This window comes from Haplochromis burtoni, unplaced genomic scaffold (genome assembly GCF_018398535.1).
Source record: "Haplochromis burtoni strain Fernald_Lab_line unplaced genomic scaffold, NCSU_Asbu1 Contig_9, whole genome shotgun sequence".
Taxonomy (NCBI): Eukaryota; Metazoa; Chordata; class Actinopteri; order Cichliformes; family Cichlidae; genus Haplochromis; species Haplochromis burtoni.
In genome coordinates, this window is record NW_024582370.1 from 971,691 (window position 1) to 982,680 (window position 10,990).

The 10,990-nt window shown below is 42.3% G+C and overlaps 2 protein-coding genes across 2 annotated transcripts in view; one reads left to right on the top strand and one right to left on the bottom strand.

Moving 5' to 3' along the window:
• The first annotated feature begins 2 nt into the window (after positions 1–2).
• ube2t (ubiquitin-conjugating enzyme E2T (putative)) lies at positions 3–3,964 on the top strand. Its single transcript, XM_005914674.2, has 7 exons — positions 3–154; positions 425–534; positions 1,251–1,320; positions 1,421–1,526; positions 1,662–1,760; positions 2,387–2,470; positions 3,687–3,964. The coding sequence occupies exons 2-7, from the start codon at positions 426–428 to the stop codon at positions 3,801–3,803; spliced, it is 585 nt and encodes a 194-aa protein (XP_005914736.1). The 5' UTR covers positions 3–154; position 425; the 3' UTR covers positions 3,804–3,964.
• Positions 3,965–4,038: 74 nt separating this feature from the next.
• LOC102292822 (leucine-rich repeat-containing G-protein coupled receptor 6) overlaps positions 4,039–10,990 on the bottom strand; it is a 39,801-nt gene continuing 32,849 nt past the window's right edge. Inside the window, exons 11-18 of the mRNA XM_005914675.3 lie at positions 10,445–10,516; positions 10,143–10,208; positions 9,954–10,025; positions 8,835–8,906; positions 8,209–8,334; positions 7,104–7,258; positions 6,394–6,474; positions 4,039–6,290 (exon numbers count right to left, since the gene is read on the bottom strand). Of these exons, the coding sequence (XP_005914737.2) occupies positions 5,152–6,290; positions 6,394–6,474; positions 7,104–7,258; positions 8,209–8,334; positions 8,835–8,906; positions 9,954–10,025; positions 10,143–10,208; positions 10,445–10,516 (1,783 nt within the window). The 3' untranslated portion in view covers positions 4,039–5,151. The remainder of the gene's footprint in view (positions 6,291–6,393; positions 6,475–7,103; positions 7,259–8,208; positions 8,335–8,834; positions 8,907–9,953; positions 10,026–10,142; positions 10,209–10,444; positions 10,517–10,990) is intronic.

Consider the following 10,990-nt stretch of genomic DNA (forward strand, 5'->3'; position numbering starts at 1 on the left):
ACAGAAGAAGAAGAAGAAGAGCGGCGCGCGGGCGGTGCTTACGTAAGGAGAGGGAAATCCAAAACAGAGTCGATGACGCTGCTTCGCCGAGAGCTGTGAAACTGACATTTCGATTAAGATAGACAGTGATTATCAAGTGCACAGCTGATAAAAAGTAAGTAAACGAGAGGTGCGCTCCACCTGACAAGTTGTTATTAGACTTTTTGCACTAAGAAGGTGTTTATTTCTCGGCCTTCACATTAGTAAGCAAAGGCGTTAGCTCAGCATCACAAGAAGGAAGCTAACATCACAAACAAACCACTGTCTCATTGAGCAATTTGACAATAAATGTTCTACGTTTAGGATTAAATAATTACAAGCGTGTGCGGAGACTGACCCACGAACTTTAAGTGTAACGCTAATTAGCCAGCTGCCTGTTTTTCAGAATGCAGAGGGCTTCTCGTTTGAAACGTGAACTTCAAATGCTAAGCACCGAGCCCCCCCCTGGGATAACATGCTGGCAGACCGAAGATCAGATAGACGACCTCCGGGCACGTATGTACTACTGTGTCACTTAAACGACTACAGCTACACTTGCCAGGCACTTTCTTATGTGCGTTGCTAGTACCAGGTTGGACCTCTGTGTTGCCTTCACAACTATCGTAATTTTTAACTGCGGCGGTGCCCAGTGTGGTCTCTGCTCCTGCGGCCCGTCTGCTTCTAAATTTGATGCGTTATGCGTTCATCGAGGCTCTTTTGGATTGTTTCCTTCCTATCAGCTCAAACCAGCGTAGCCATTTTCCTCTGACCTCTGAAATCAGTGGGGCATTTTGACCCAGATCTCCTGCTCACTGAACATTTTTCATTTTGGACATTTCTGTGTGCATTCTAGAGATGCTTATGTGGAAAATCTCAGTAGATCAGCAGGTCCTGAAAGAGTCTGACCACCATATCTGCACTAACAAAATCACGTTACTAGCAAAGTCACTTAAATCGGCTTTCCTTCCGATTCTGATGCTCAGTTTGAACTTCAGCTGGTTGCAATGATCATGTCTATATGCCATAATGCACTGAGTTGATGCCTCGTGATTAGCTGATTGTCAGACAGTTGAACAGGTGTACCTAACAAATTGCCAAGATGCATTTACCTATACTATATACTCAGAATATTTCACCTGATTAAGATCACTCTGACATCCATTTTTGCAGTGGATCCTGTCATTAAAATATATCAAATCCATGACCATATGTTTAACCCTGTTATGTTGCAGAGATATTGGGTGGATCAGGAACTCCTTATGATGGTGGAGTCTTCTCCTTGGAGGTCAAGATTCCAGAGAGGTACTTCTTCTTTGAGCTTTAACGTCGATGGGTTTCTCTCTACTAGTTACATGTTCTCACTCCACTCTAGCAGGACTGACATGCTTTTTTTTTCTCTTAGGTACCCGTTTGAGCCTCCCAAAATACGATTCTTGACTCCAATCTACCATCCAAACATTGACAATTCAGGACGGATCTGCCATGATGCTCTTAAACTGCCACCAAAGGTTATAACAGATTTCCAGTACATAATAAACTCTTTATTTCAACACCATTACATGGTGGACACAAGGATATATGTTGCATTTTATGCATTTCAGATGTAGTGTTGTCTTTATATTTATTTGATTTTTTTTTTTCAGGGTGCCTGGAAGCCATCTCTAAACATCTCCACAGTCCTCACTTCCATACAGCTACTCATGGCGGAGCCAAATCCAGACGACCCCCTGATGGCTGATATAGTGAGTCACACATAGTGTGTTGTCCATCCTGTACGTCCAACTATCTAAACAAAAAAACAGTTTTAAAGACATTGTCTTGACTAAAATACATAGTTCAGTTTTTAATTGATTCAAATTCATCCCTGGAAATAAAAGGTATCCTAAGTCAGCGGTCCCCAACCCCCGGGCCTCGGACCGGTATCGGTCCGTGAGTCGTTTGGTGCCGGGCCGTGAGAGTAGAGGCTCAGGTGTGAAATGTATGGTTTTTATCGGTTTTCAGCGTTATTTTGTTATCGTTTTTATCGTTAACTCGGTTTTCCTGGGTCTTGTCACGTGTGTTATGAATAACTCTAGTTTTACTAGTTTTATTTTGTTGTATTTAGCTGCGACACCTTAAAGGCCGGTCCGTGAAAATATTGTCGGGCATAAACCGGTCCATGGCGGAAAAAAGGTTGGGGACCGCTGTGCTAAGTAATTAAAGGCAAGTCCGGGAGTGTGGTAAATGCCAAAATGACTTGTTTAGATGCAAGTCAAAAACCCCTTTAAGCTAAACCTGTTGGGTTAGAGAGCAGCTGTGTTCAGCTGTAGCACAGTGAATGATTCGATAATCCAACTTTATACTTTTATCTATTTTTCCCGTAATTTAGTCATCGGAATTCAAATACAGCAAACACCTGTTTATGGAGAAGGCCAGGAAGTGGACACAAGAACATGCCGTCCAGAAGAATTCTGTGAGTTACTAAGGACTTATATAATATAATTATAATTATTAATCATTTAATGTAATTACACTCTGACTGCTGCTCTATTCTTAGTCACATGATTCCTGTCACTTGCTCCACAACAATGTTAATGTATTAGTTTGTGTGCACTGTTTTATTTGACCCACATGGTTGTGCTGTGCTCCTGCAATAGAACATTATAGGCCGAGCAAATAGAACTTGTTTATTTGCAGTCGCATTAAAGTGAAAATAACCTCCTTGTAATTGCACTGATTTCTTTTGCATTCTGTGATTGGGGGTTGAGGGTGTTGCATACTCGACCTCTGGACAAACCTCAATTGTAAGGTGACTGCACAGATTGCCTAGAGGAAAGCAACTTGTCCAAACAATTCAGATTGACTGTAATCACTCCCAGAAAGATTGGCAAGGTTTTGCAAATATTTGCTCTCTAATCTATAAACACAGAGAGATTGCTAGCATGTGACAGCTGATTTAAGTTAGTTAGTCAGTCAGAGCAACTGAGCTGGCAATTGTTACTGTATAAAAGCAAAGTTGTCAAGCACGTATGGCACTTTGCAGTTAGATTGCTGTCCTGCAGCAATCGTGTCACTTTGTGGAGGAACTTCTGAATTTATGGAAACAGGTGGCAAGAGATGTGGAATTTTGCTACTAATCTTACTACTTAATCATGACAAACATTTTGCGTGTTATTACCAGTTTGCCCTCATTCAGCTGCAAAATGGAAGGGGATCGGTTTCATCCCTTTTTTACGGCTTTGAGGATGGCAGCAAAACGTTGCTTCAGAGACTGCTTCTTCGAAGCGTTCAAATTGAGACTGCAAGGTCATTGCACATGGTTGCAACAATTTTGATCATGCTACAGTGTCCAGCCACTGTTTTCCCTACTGTATCTATAGTGTAATGGAGTGCATCATGCACATCTGCACTGCTCAGAAAAACTAAAGGAACACTGAAAACAAATCTGGCCAACCTCTGGTGGGATCCAAATATTACTCATGCTAGCAGTAGTGACACTGACCCCAGTCAAATGCAAAAGTGGTGGAAAAAACTGAGACAACATGTCATGAGGGTGCGCTACATTTTCACCTGTAGTGCACCTGTATATAATTTCATTAACAACCCCCTCTGCAGTTGAACTGACTCGATGATTTTCTGGTTTAGGAGGAGTAGGGTGTTTTGTTTTTTAATGCATTTTTTCTCCCCAGGGTGTTGTAGATGGCAACAAAGAAAATACTCCTGATCAGAAAGCATCAACCCGAAAAAGAGAAGCGCACAGTGTGCAGCAGGAAGCAGAAGATCCAGCAAAGAGAACCTGTGTGTAGTTTCCACCTCACCTGAGAAAACTGCCACCTTGTTAGAACTGTGGTATTAATTTTATACACAGATGTAAGACTTGTCTTCCTGTTTTTAAATGTATGTGGATGGCTGTATGTATAATGTGCGTGCTTGTGTTGTGACATTAAAGTTTCATTTTATTAATGTATTTCAGAGTGCCTGGACTTCTTGTGTAGTTTGGAGGTGTCTCCGATCTGTAACATAAGTGCATACTTGAGTGTGTATAGTATGAAGATGATGATTTTATTCAAAAATATGCTTAACCAGTTGTATACAAAGTATGTACATCCTAAATAGTACATTTGTTTTTACAAGCTAAGGATTTATTTCTTATAATATAAAATTATATAATTGCTGTTTATAAAAAGGGGAGACAAACATCATAAGGCTGTAGTGAGTCAATACCATGCTAGTTCAGAGGTAGTTATATTGTATGTACATAATGCTAGCCTACTCTAAAGTCTGTAAGAAAAATACCTACATCCCATTCAGTCTCTATGACTGCTTGCCTCCTGTTGGATAGAGTTGCTTTTCTTGAGATCAAACCATGTAAACCATATGAAAATAGATGTGCGGCCCATTTCCTGTGGCGCTTTGCTGCCGTATAAAGAGTAGCATTTTTACAACGACCTTTGTATTATACAGTTGCATAGTACAATATGACAATGACATCTGTGGAAGAAAACTTAGCTTACACTGGCTGTCGTGTGTGTGAGTGATGAGGAGTCCCTTTTTTTTTAAACAGACCTTAGCAATAGGATAGAATTTGTATTTAAACAAATAAATGGCTCCACCTATAAAAGAACCAAACTACCTGCATCTTCTGAGTTGGATTTTTCATCAGTTTTCAGTATAAACAAAGATCTATTGGTGCTACCTAAATTCCCCACAGGCGAAATCGCTGATTTGTCCAATGCTTACATTTTCCATGTGGATTTGAACTGTTCCCCATGACTCAGTCCACTGAAATGTCTGAAATTGTCCTTTATATAAAAAGCAATGTCATTGTCCTATTCAATGTCCTTGAATAGTCTTTTCTGTGAAAGGACCTTGTAGTCCCGCTCTCCACTTTCAGAGGCTCTTTGTTTTCTCCTCAGCTTCTCTGCACTCTGTAGTCTCTGTAGTAACAGTTTCAGTGTTGAATGTTCTGAGGAGCTTGAAGACTGTGAACCCAGAGGCGGTCTTTCTGCAGAGGATGGTCCTTTCATATGGTGTCCTAGCTTTTCAGACAGCTAGCGTGGATGCTCATGGGTTGAGAGTGAGAGACATGGCAGTGTGATAGACATCTTGATCCAAACTTTCTAGAAATCACCAGTTGCTCACCCTCTCTCTCTCTCACTCTGCCACCCTTTCTCTATCTCTGGCAGTGGGAGGAGGTATTTGGCAAGGGATGAGAGGAACAGAGGATGTGGAGGAGCAGTGGGAAAATCTGATCGGATCCTGCCGGGCTTGGAGAGAAGATCCTCCACTGTAAGTGGCATCAGTGAGTGACACCTGTGTTGAGGAATCGGAGCAGGAGCTCTTTTCTGTGTCCACGGAAACCAACGAGTCCAAGGTGTGGTCCCGACGGAGCTGTGTACGTGCTTTGGGGCGTGGCCAGAAAAACAGCTGAGAGTGGTCTCTCGTGAAAAGAAGGAAGAGGAGAGGGTTGAGGCAGGCTGGCAAGGGCTGCAGAAGCAGGAGGACTGATTTTAGTACTTCCTCCCCCAGAGAAAGGAGACCAAGAAGGGAACAAAGGGAGAGGAAAGCTACTGGTACATAGAGAAGACCATTGGTGAATATTAGCCAGGCAACATGTTTGATCATAGCGCAGTCCCACAAGCCCTCACACTCTCCTCTGAGTAACTCCCAGTAGAGGCGGATGTGTGAACCTGTGACTATAAGCAAGCACAGGGTGTTCATCATAATGAGGGCCAAGGGAAAGCCCAGGGAGGACGGCAGTCGAGAGGATGGGGGTGGCAGGGGTGAGGGAAGGCAGAAAGGCGAGGACCCATACTCCCCGACTCCTGCCAGTGGGAGAGAAGCAAGCGTGATGGAGAGAACGAGGCAGAACAGTGCACAGGTGCGCACACTCACGAGGGATGGGGACTTCCCATAGGTGCGCGTACACGTCACGCTCACACCACACTGCACTGCTGCAAGAGTTAACAGCAACACGCTGGCCTCGGACGCAAACACCCAGACCCATCCTGTCGCCTGACAACCAGGACCCCCCTCCCACCGGGCTCCATGGTGGCCAAATTCTCCCAGCGTGAGAGCATCCACAAGGGCCAGGGTGCACATGCACACACCAGTCAGTAGATTCGAAGCCCCCATGCAAGCCACGGTAAAGCGAAGTGGTGACAGGTAGCCTGATGAGCCAAAGAGAGACAGAAGCAGGATGGAGTTCCCCAGCAGAGACACCAGGGAGATGCACCACAGGCCAACACGAACTAGCCAGCTGCCCAACAGAGAGTCACAGGGACGGAAAGGACCTGCAACAGCACAAAACAGTAACTCATTAGCTAAAAGCGCTGAACTTAGGGCTTACTTGCGTCATACCCTACAATAAAACCCATTTGCATTCATTTGCATTACCAGGTGTTGGTGTGCACTGGACACTGGCCTGCAGTTTGGATTCCTCTAATTCCAGCTGGAACTCCTCCAAGTCTGGGTCATCTGAAAGAAAACGTTTTTTTTAGGGCCAGAATTCAGAATTTCAGATTTCCTTTTTGATCAAACCTCCAAACGGTCCATGTGTTAAAGCATATTGAGAGCTTATTCTGAAAGTGCTTATACACAATATACCCCATGCAGACTATGCGCGACTCTAGCTGCAGGGGGTTGTAATGATAACATTCTGTTCCACAGACAAAAAATAGACACTTCAGAAGATTACTGGCGCTTGGATGAATTTTGATTGTCTTGGCATGTTTCTCTAGCAATTAAAGGTAAATAAATTTTAATCAGTGATATGTCTTGGTTTATTCATTTCTTGATTCTGTTATTTTTCTGAATACACCCAGCAGTTTTTTAATTTCTGCTTTAATCATGCAGATTCATTGGGTTCATTTCACCTTCATTTTGATTTATTTGTGTTTCCATTTTATGCTGGCCACAGGAATGAAGGAATGGAGGGGTCAGCACGTGTTGTGTGTTTTTAGGTCACTGTGGTTTCAGTGAGGATCTGACACGTCCTTAACGGCCAGGTATGGACACAGTTGTCAGATTCCCATCTGATATGTTACAAGTCTTTTGACATACTGTGTGTATGTTTTCACAGATACCGTAAGCATGTGTTGTCTTACAGTGAGTGTCGGTGTGGATGGGGTACATGGCTACAGTCCTCTTATGCAGGTCTTCACCGGTGCTGCTCTGCTCCGAGTCCCACTGACCGGCTGGCTTGTAGCTATCACAGGAGCCGTACACACAGCATTGGTAGGCATAAGGCATCTCTATCACCCTGTACCAATCAGATGAGAGTAGTGTTGAAAATAAACCAGAAGAAAAACAGGAGCATAATAAGGTGGCAACAAAACTGCAAGTCCTGGCTGATGTTTCTTTCAACGTGAGCTTTATCTACGTTTCTTTTAGGCACAATTTAAAACTGTTTCCCAGCAGCTTCAAGTGCTTTTGTTCCTGTTGCTCTTACTTGTATTTACATTAAACCACATTTTGATTGATGTGTAATCAGTTTGACTGGTATTAAAGGTATATATTCCATAGGGACCGGGTGTTTTTGCCTTATACTGGACACGCGTAGCCTTTGTAAACAGAGGGGATGGTAACAATAGACCCAAAAAAGCTTCAGTGTATGAAAGCATAACTGAATTTTTAATAATGATAACAGTCCATCGTTGGGGAAAATGCAGGCGAAGCGTTTATTTATTTTGCTGATCTGCTGACTTTGGTGTAGATGTCTGCAAAAAAACCCTTTTATTTTACCTTTAGTGCTTTTAAAATGTTTGTCTGCCAGAGGTTCTGTTCTGGGCGATGTTCTACAGGGATACTAACACAGAGCTTTGATCTGCTGCCATCTCCAATCTCTTTAAAAGTCCCTCTTCATTTGTTACTTCATCGCACCTTCCCAGGCCTTCAGGGATCTTTGTAACAAGATTTAACTTGCTGCTAACAAATACTCAGTCATTGTTTAAGTTCGGCTCAGGAATGGCTTGCAGGGATACACTGTAATTAGTCAATTGTCAGAGTTGGCAGCTTTCGGTAAATTCACGATATTAGTAGAAAATTGCGAGAGGAAGGATAATTTAAGGGTTGGGAAGCGATGCGTTTTCCTCACAGCCACAGGATACACACCTGGGATCTTTGTTTTTTTGGGACAAAGCAAAATACAAGTTTCATTTGAAGATCACACAGTTAAAGAAAGCACTCAAGGATTCTGAATAGAGTATTTACCTCATATGGGGAAAGTTATCAGGACTGAAGGCCTCATATAATTCTGTGTTCCCCCTCAGCTTGAGATGGGTCAGACCGCTCAAGCCTACAACAGGTATTGAGCTCAGACGGTTTTCAGTCAGGTCCCTAAGAGAAAAATCGAAGGACAGTGAAATAAGAAAGGTGCATGTCAAACCAAGCCAAGTTAATGTTTGTAAAATGTGTTTTTATTTCAGATAAAGCTGCGAGATGTCCTTGATAAAATGTCCTTGTCTCCTAGATTCATTAAGCTGTGTAGACAGGACTCTATCAGACTGACTCCACATAATACTTTCTGTCAAACGTATTATCTGCTTGTTTAGCCACGCAAACTTCAACCAGTCTTCACACAATGAAGTAGTTTTATATTGGCACGACTTGAGCTGAGGCTTCTTGCCATGCAGAGATATTTTTTTTCAAACAATAAATGGATTTTAATGTTCGCTGCAAACTCTGCCAAAAGTCCACAGGTTTTCAGTGGAGCACGCAGCCAAGTATGGAGTGTTTGTGCAAGTGCAACACTCTGAGATGCATATATTCTTTATGCTTTTCTCAGAAAGAGGGGAGAACAAGATGAAAGGTAGAAGAGTCTTAGTGAGTTTACTCACAGTTTAACCAAAGAGTGAAGCGAAGCAAAGGCATCTGGGTGGATCCTCTCGATCATATTCCAGCTCAGGTCACTGACAACAGCAACAAAAAGAATCACAATGATGTGAAAGTGCCTGGAATGACGGCGCACACTTGGCAATGCTGTGTATCACCACTAGATGTCAGTAATAGGTCACAATCCTACAGTCTTGTTTAATCCAACAACCGATGATTTCCTTCGTTTTGGCATCAGAGTCCTTGGGTCATGTTGTGAAACCTCATTATAGCACAGATGATTTGACTTCTACATATTGTTTCAGTTAAACATGATTAGAGAAACAAAGTTCAAACTATGTGTTATTTCACAAGAAAAAACCTCAATGGTACATCAAATTTAGTTTCATTGTTTTGTCATCTCCTGCTATCCGGTTATTAATAACATATACAGATGGGTGACAAATTAAAAGAACAACCTAGAACTCCAACACTCATAGCGAGGACATCTGGTGCTCAGGGCATTTGCTGGGAAGGTTTTGGAGTCCAAGTCCATCAGCAGATATGTGAGAGGGAAATTTTTCTGGTACTATTATATAATTTATATATGTTTTGCTGACTTTGCCAGCTGGAAGTTACACGTCTACAATCTTTGCTGTTGCAGAATTCTCCCAAAGATTTCAGTTCAGGTTACAACCATGTCTCTAAAATATGGTGTTCCTGTTTGGGCCCACGTGTTTTGGGAATGGGCACAGGACATCAACACAGTTGTCCTGGGAGATATGTGATGAAATCATCCTATCTTGAAGGTTGTAATCTTTACTAATGCCCATGTCTCTTGGGTACAAAAGGTCACTGAGCAGTTAGAGTATTATGAAAATGATATGTATCATGTTCATGGTAACCATATCTCAAACAAAATAAGAGATTTTGGACTGACTCCCTTTAGATAGTGCTCCTGAGCACCATCATCATGAGCATAATGAGGGACTATTTGTTGTTTTTCTCTCCTTTGATTTTTCACCAGTCTGCATATTTTTCAGTTCACTATCCTTACCCGACGGTGATGGCTATTTATAAAAAAACACAAATTTCTAAATATATCGCGTGCAACTTGTGACTAAGACAAAGTAAAGTTGACTCACAGTGCTCTTAGAGAGGTGAGCTGCTGGAAGGTGCTTAACTCGATCCTTCTGATTTGATTGTGCTGCAACCCTCTGTTAGGAAAATGATATATTATATGTAACCAAAGCACTATGTGCAGAGGTAAACTGAGAAAACTGCTGCCTTTGATACAGTAAGTGTGTGACTGTCTAGGGGGTTGAAAAACTCACATCTCTTGCAGTGCAGAGCAGTGGTAAAAGCTGGGCAGATCCTCTATCTGGTTGTAAGAAAGCTCCCTGCAACACAAACACAGTACACAGTGACCAGCTGTGGGTTTATGGTGTGGGAAATTATGGTCAGCTCTGTGAGGAAGGCAACACGGCAGGACAATAATTTTCTGTATTGATTGGATTTCACAGAGATGTGATTGTGCAAGTTCATGCTTTCTTTGGGGGGGACAAGTCTCCGCAATTGAGTTGTGTGTATCAGATTTTGTACCTCTAACTTTTCCCCTTGGTGTGTATCTACTCACAGCACTCTGAGGCGAGGCAGCTGCTCACACAGATCCAGAGGCAGAGCTGAGAGACCAGCCCGAGTCAGCGTTCTGTAGGATAAGGAAAAAAGAAGAGGATCTTCTGATCATTGTTGAAGTGCGAGCAAGCGAAAGGATCCTCCAGTCCAGCGAGCGTAACTTGGTGAGACAGGCAGCTGTGTAGGTTCGCCAAACCTGTCAATGGCTGACATAACTGCCTACTCTTCACTGACTCTCCTCTTCATTCCCCGCTTCCCCTAAAGTCTGAACACACACATTTCCATCTATTTCCTTCAGTTTCTTTCCTGCCCGGTCTTATCTTTCTTGGCTCTTTGTCTCTCTTGTATGTGGAGTCTGATTTGTCATTTTGTCCTGAGCATCAAATCAAATAAAATCAATTTATTTATATATTAAAAACCACAAAGTGCTTCACAGTAATATAAAACAGAAATACATAAAATACATTAATAATCAGACATACAGCACAAATCTAATTAAAATCTAAATAAATAAATACATCTAAACATCAACATTTTTTTTTACTGT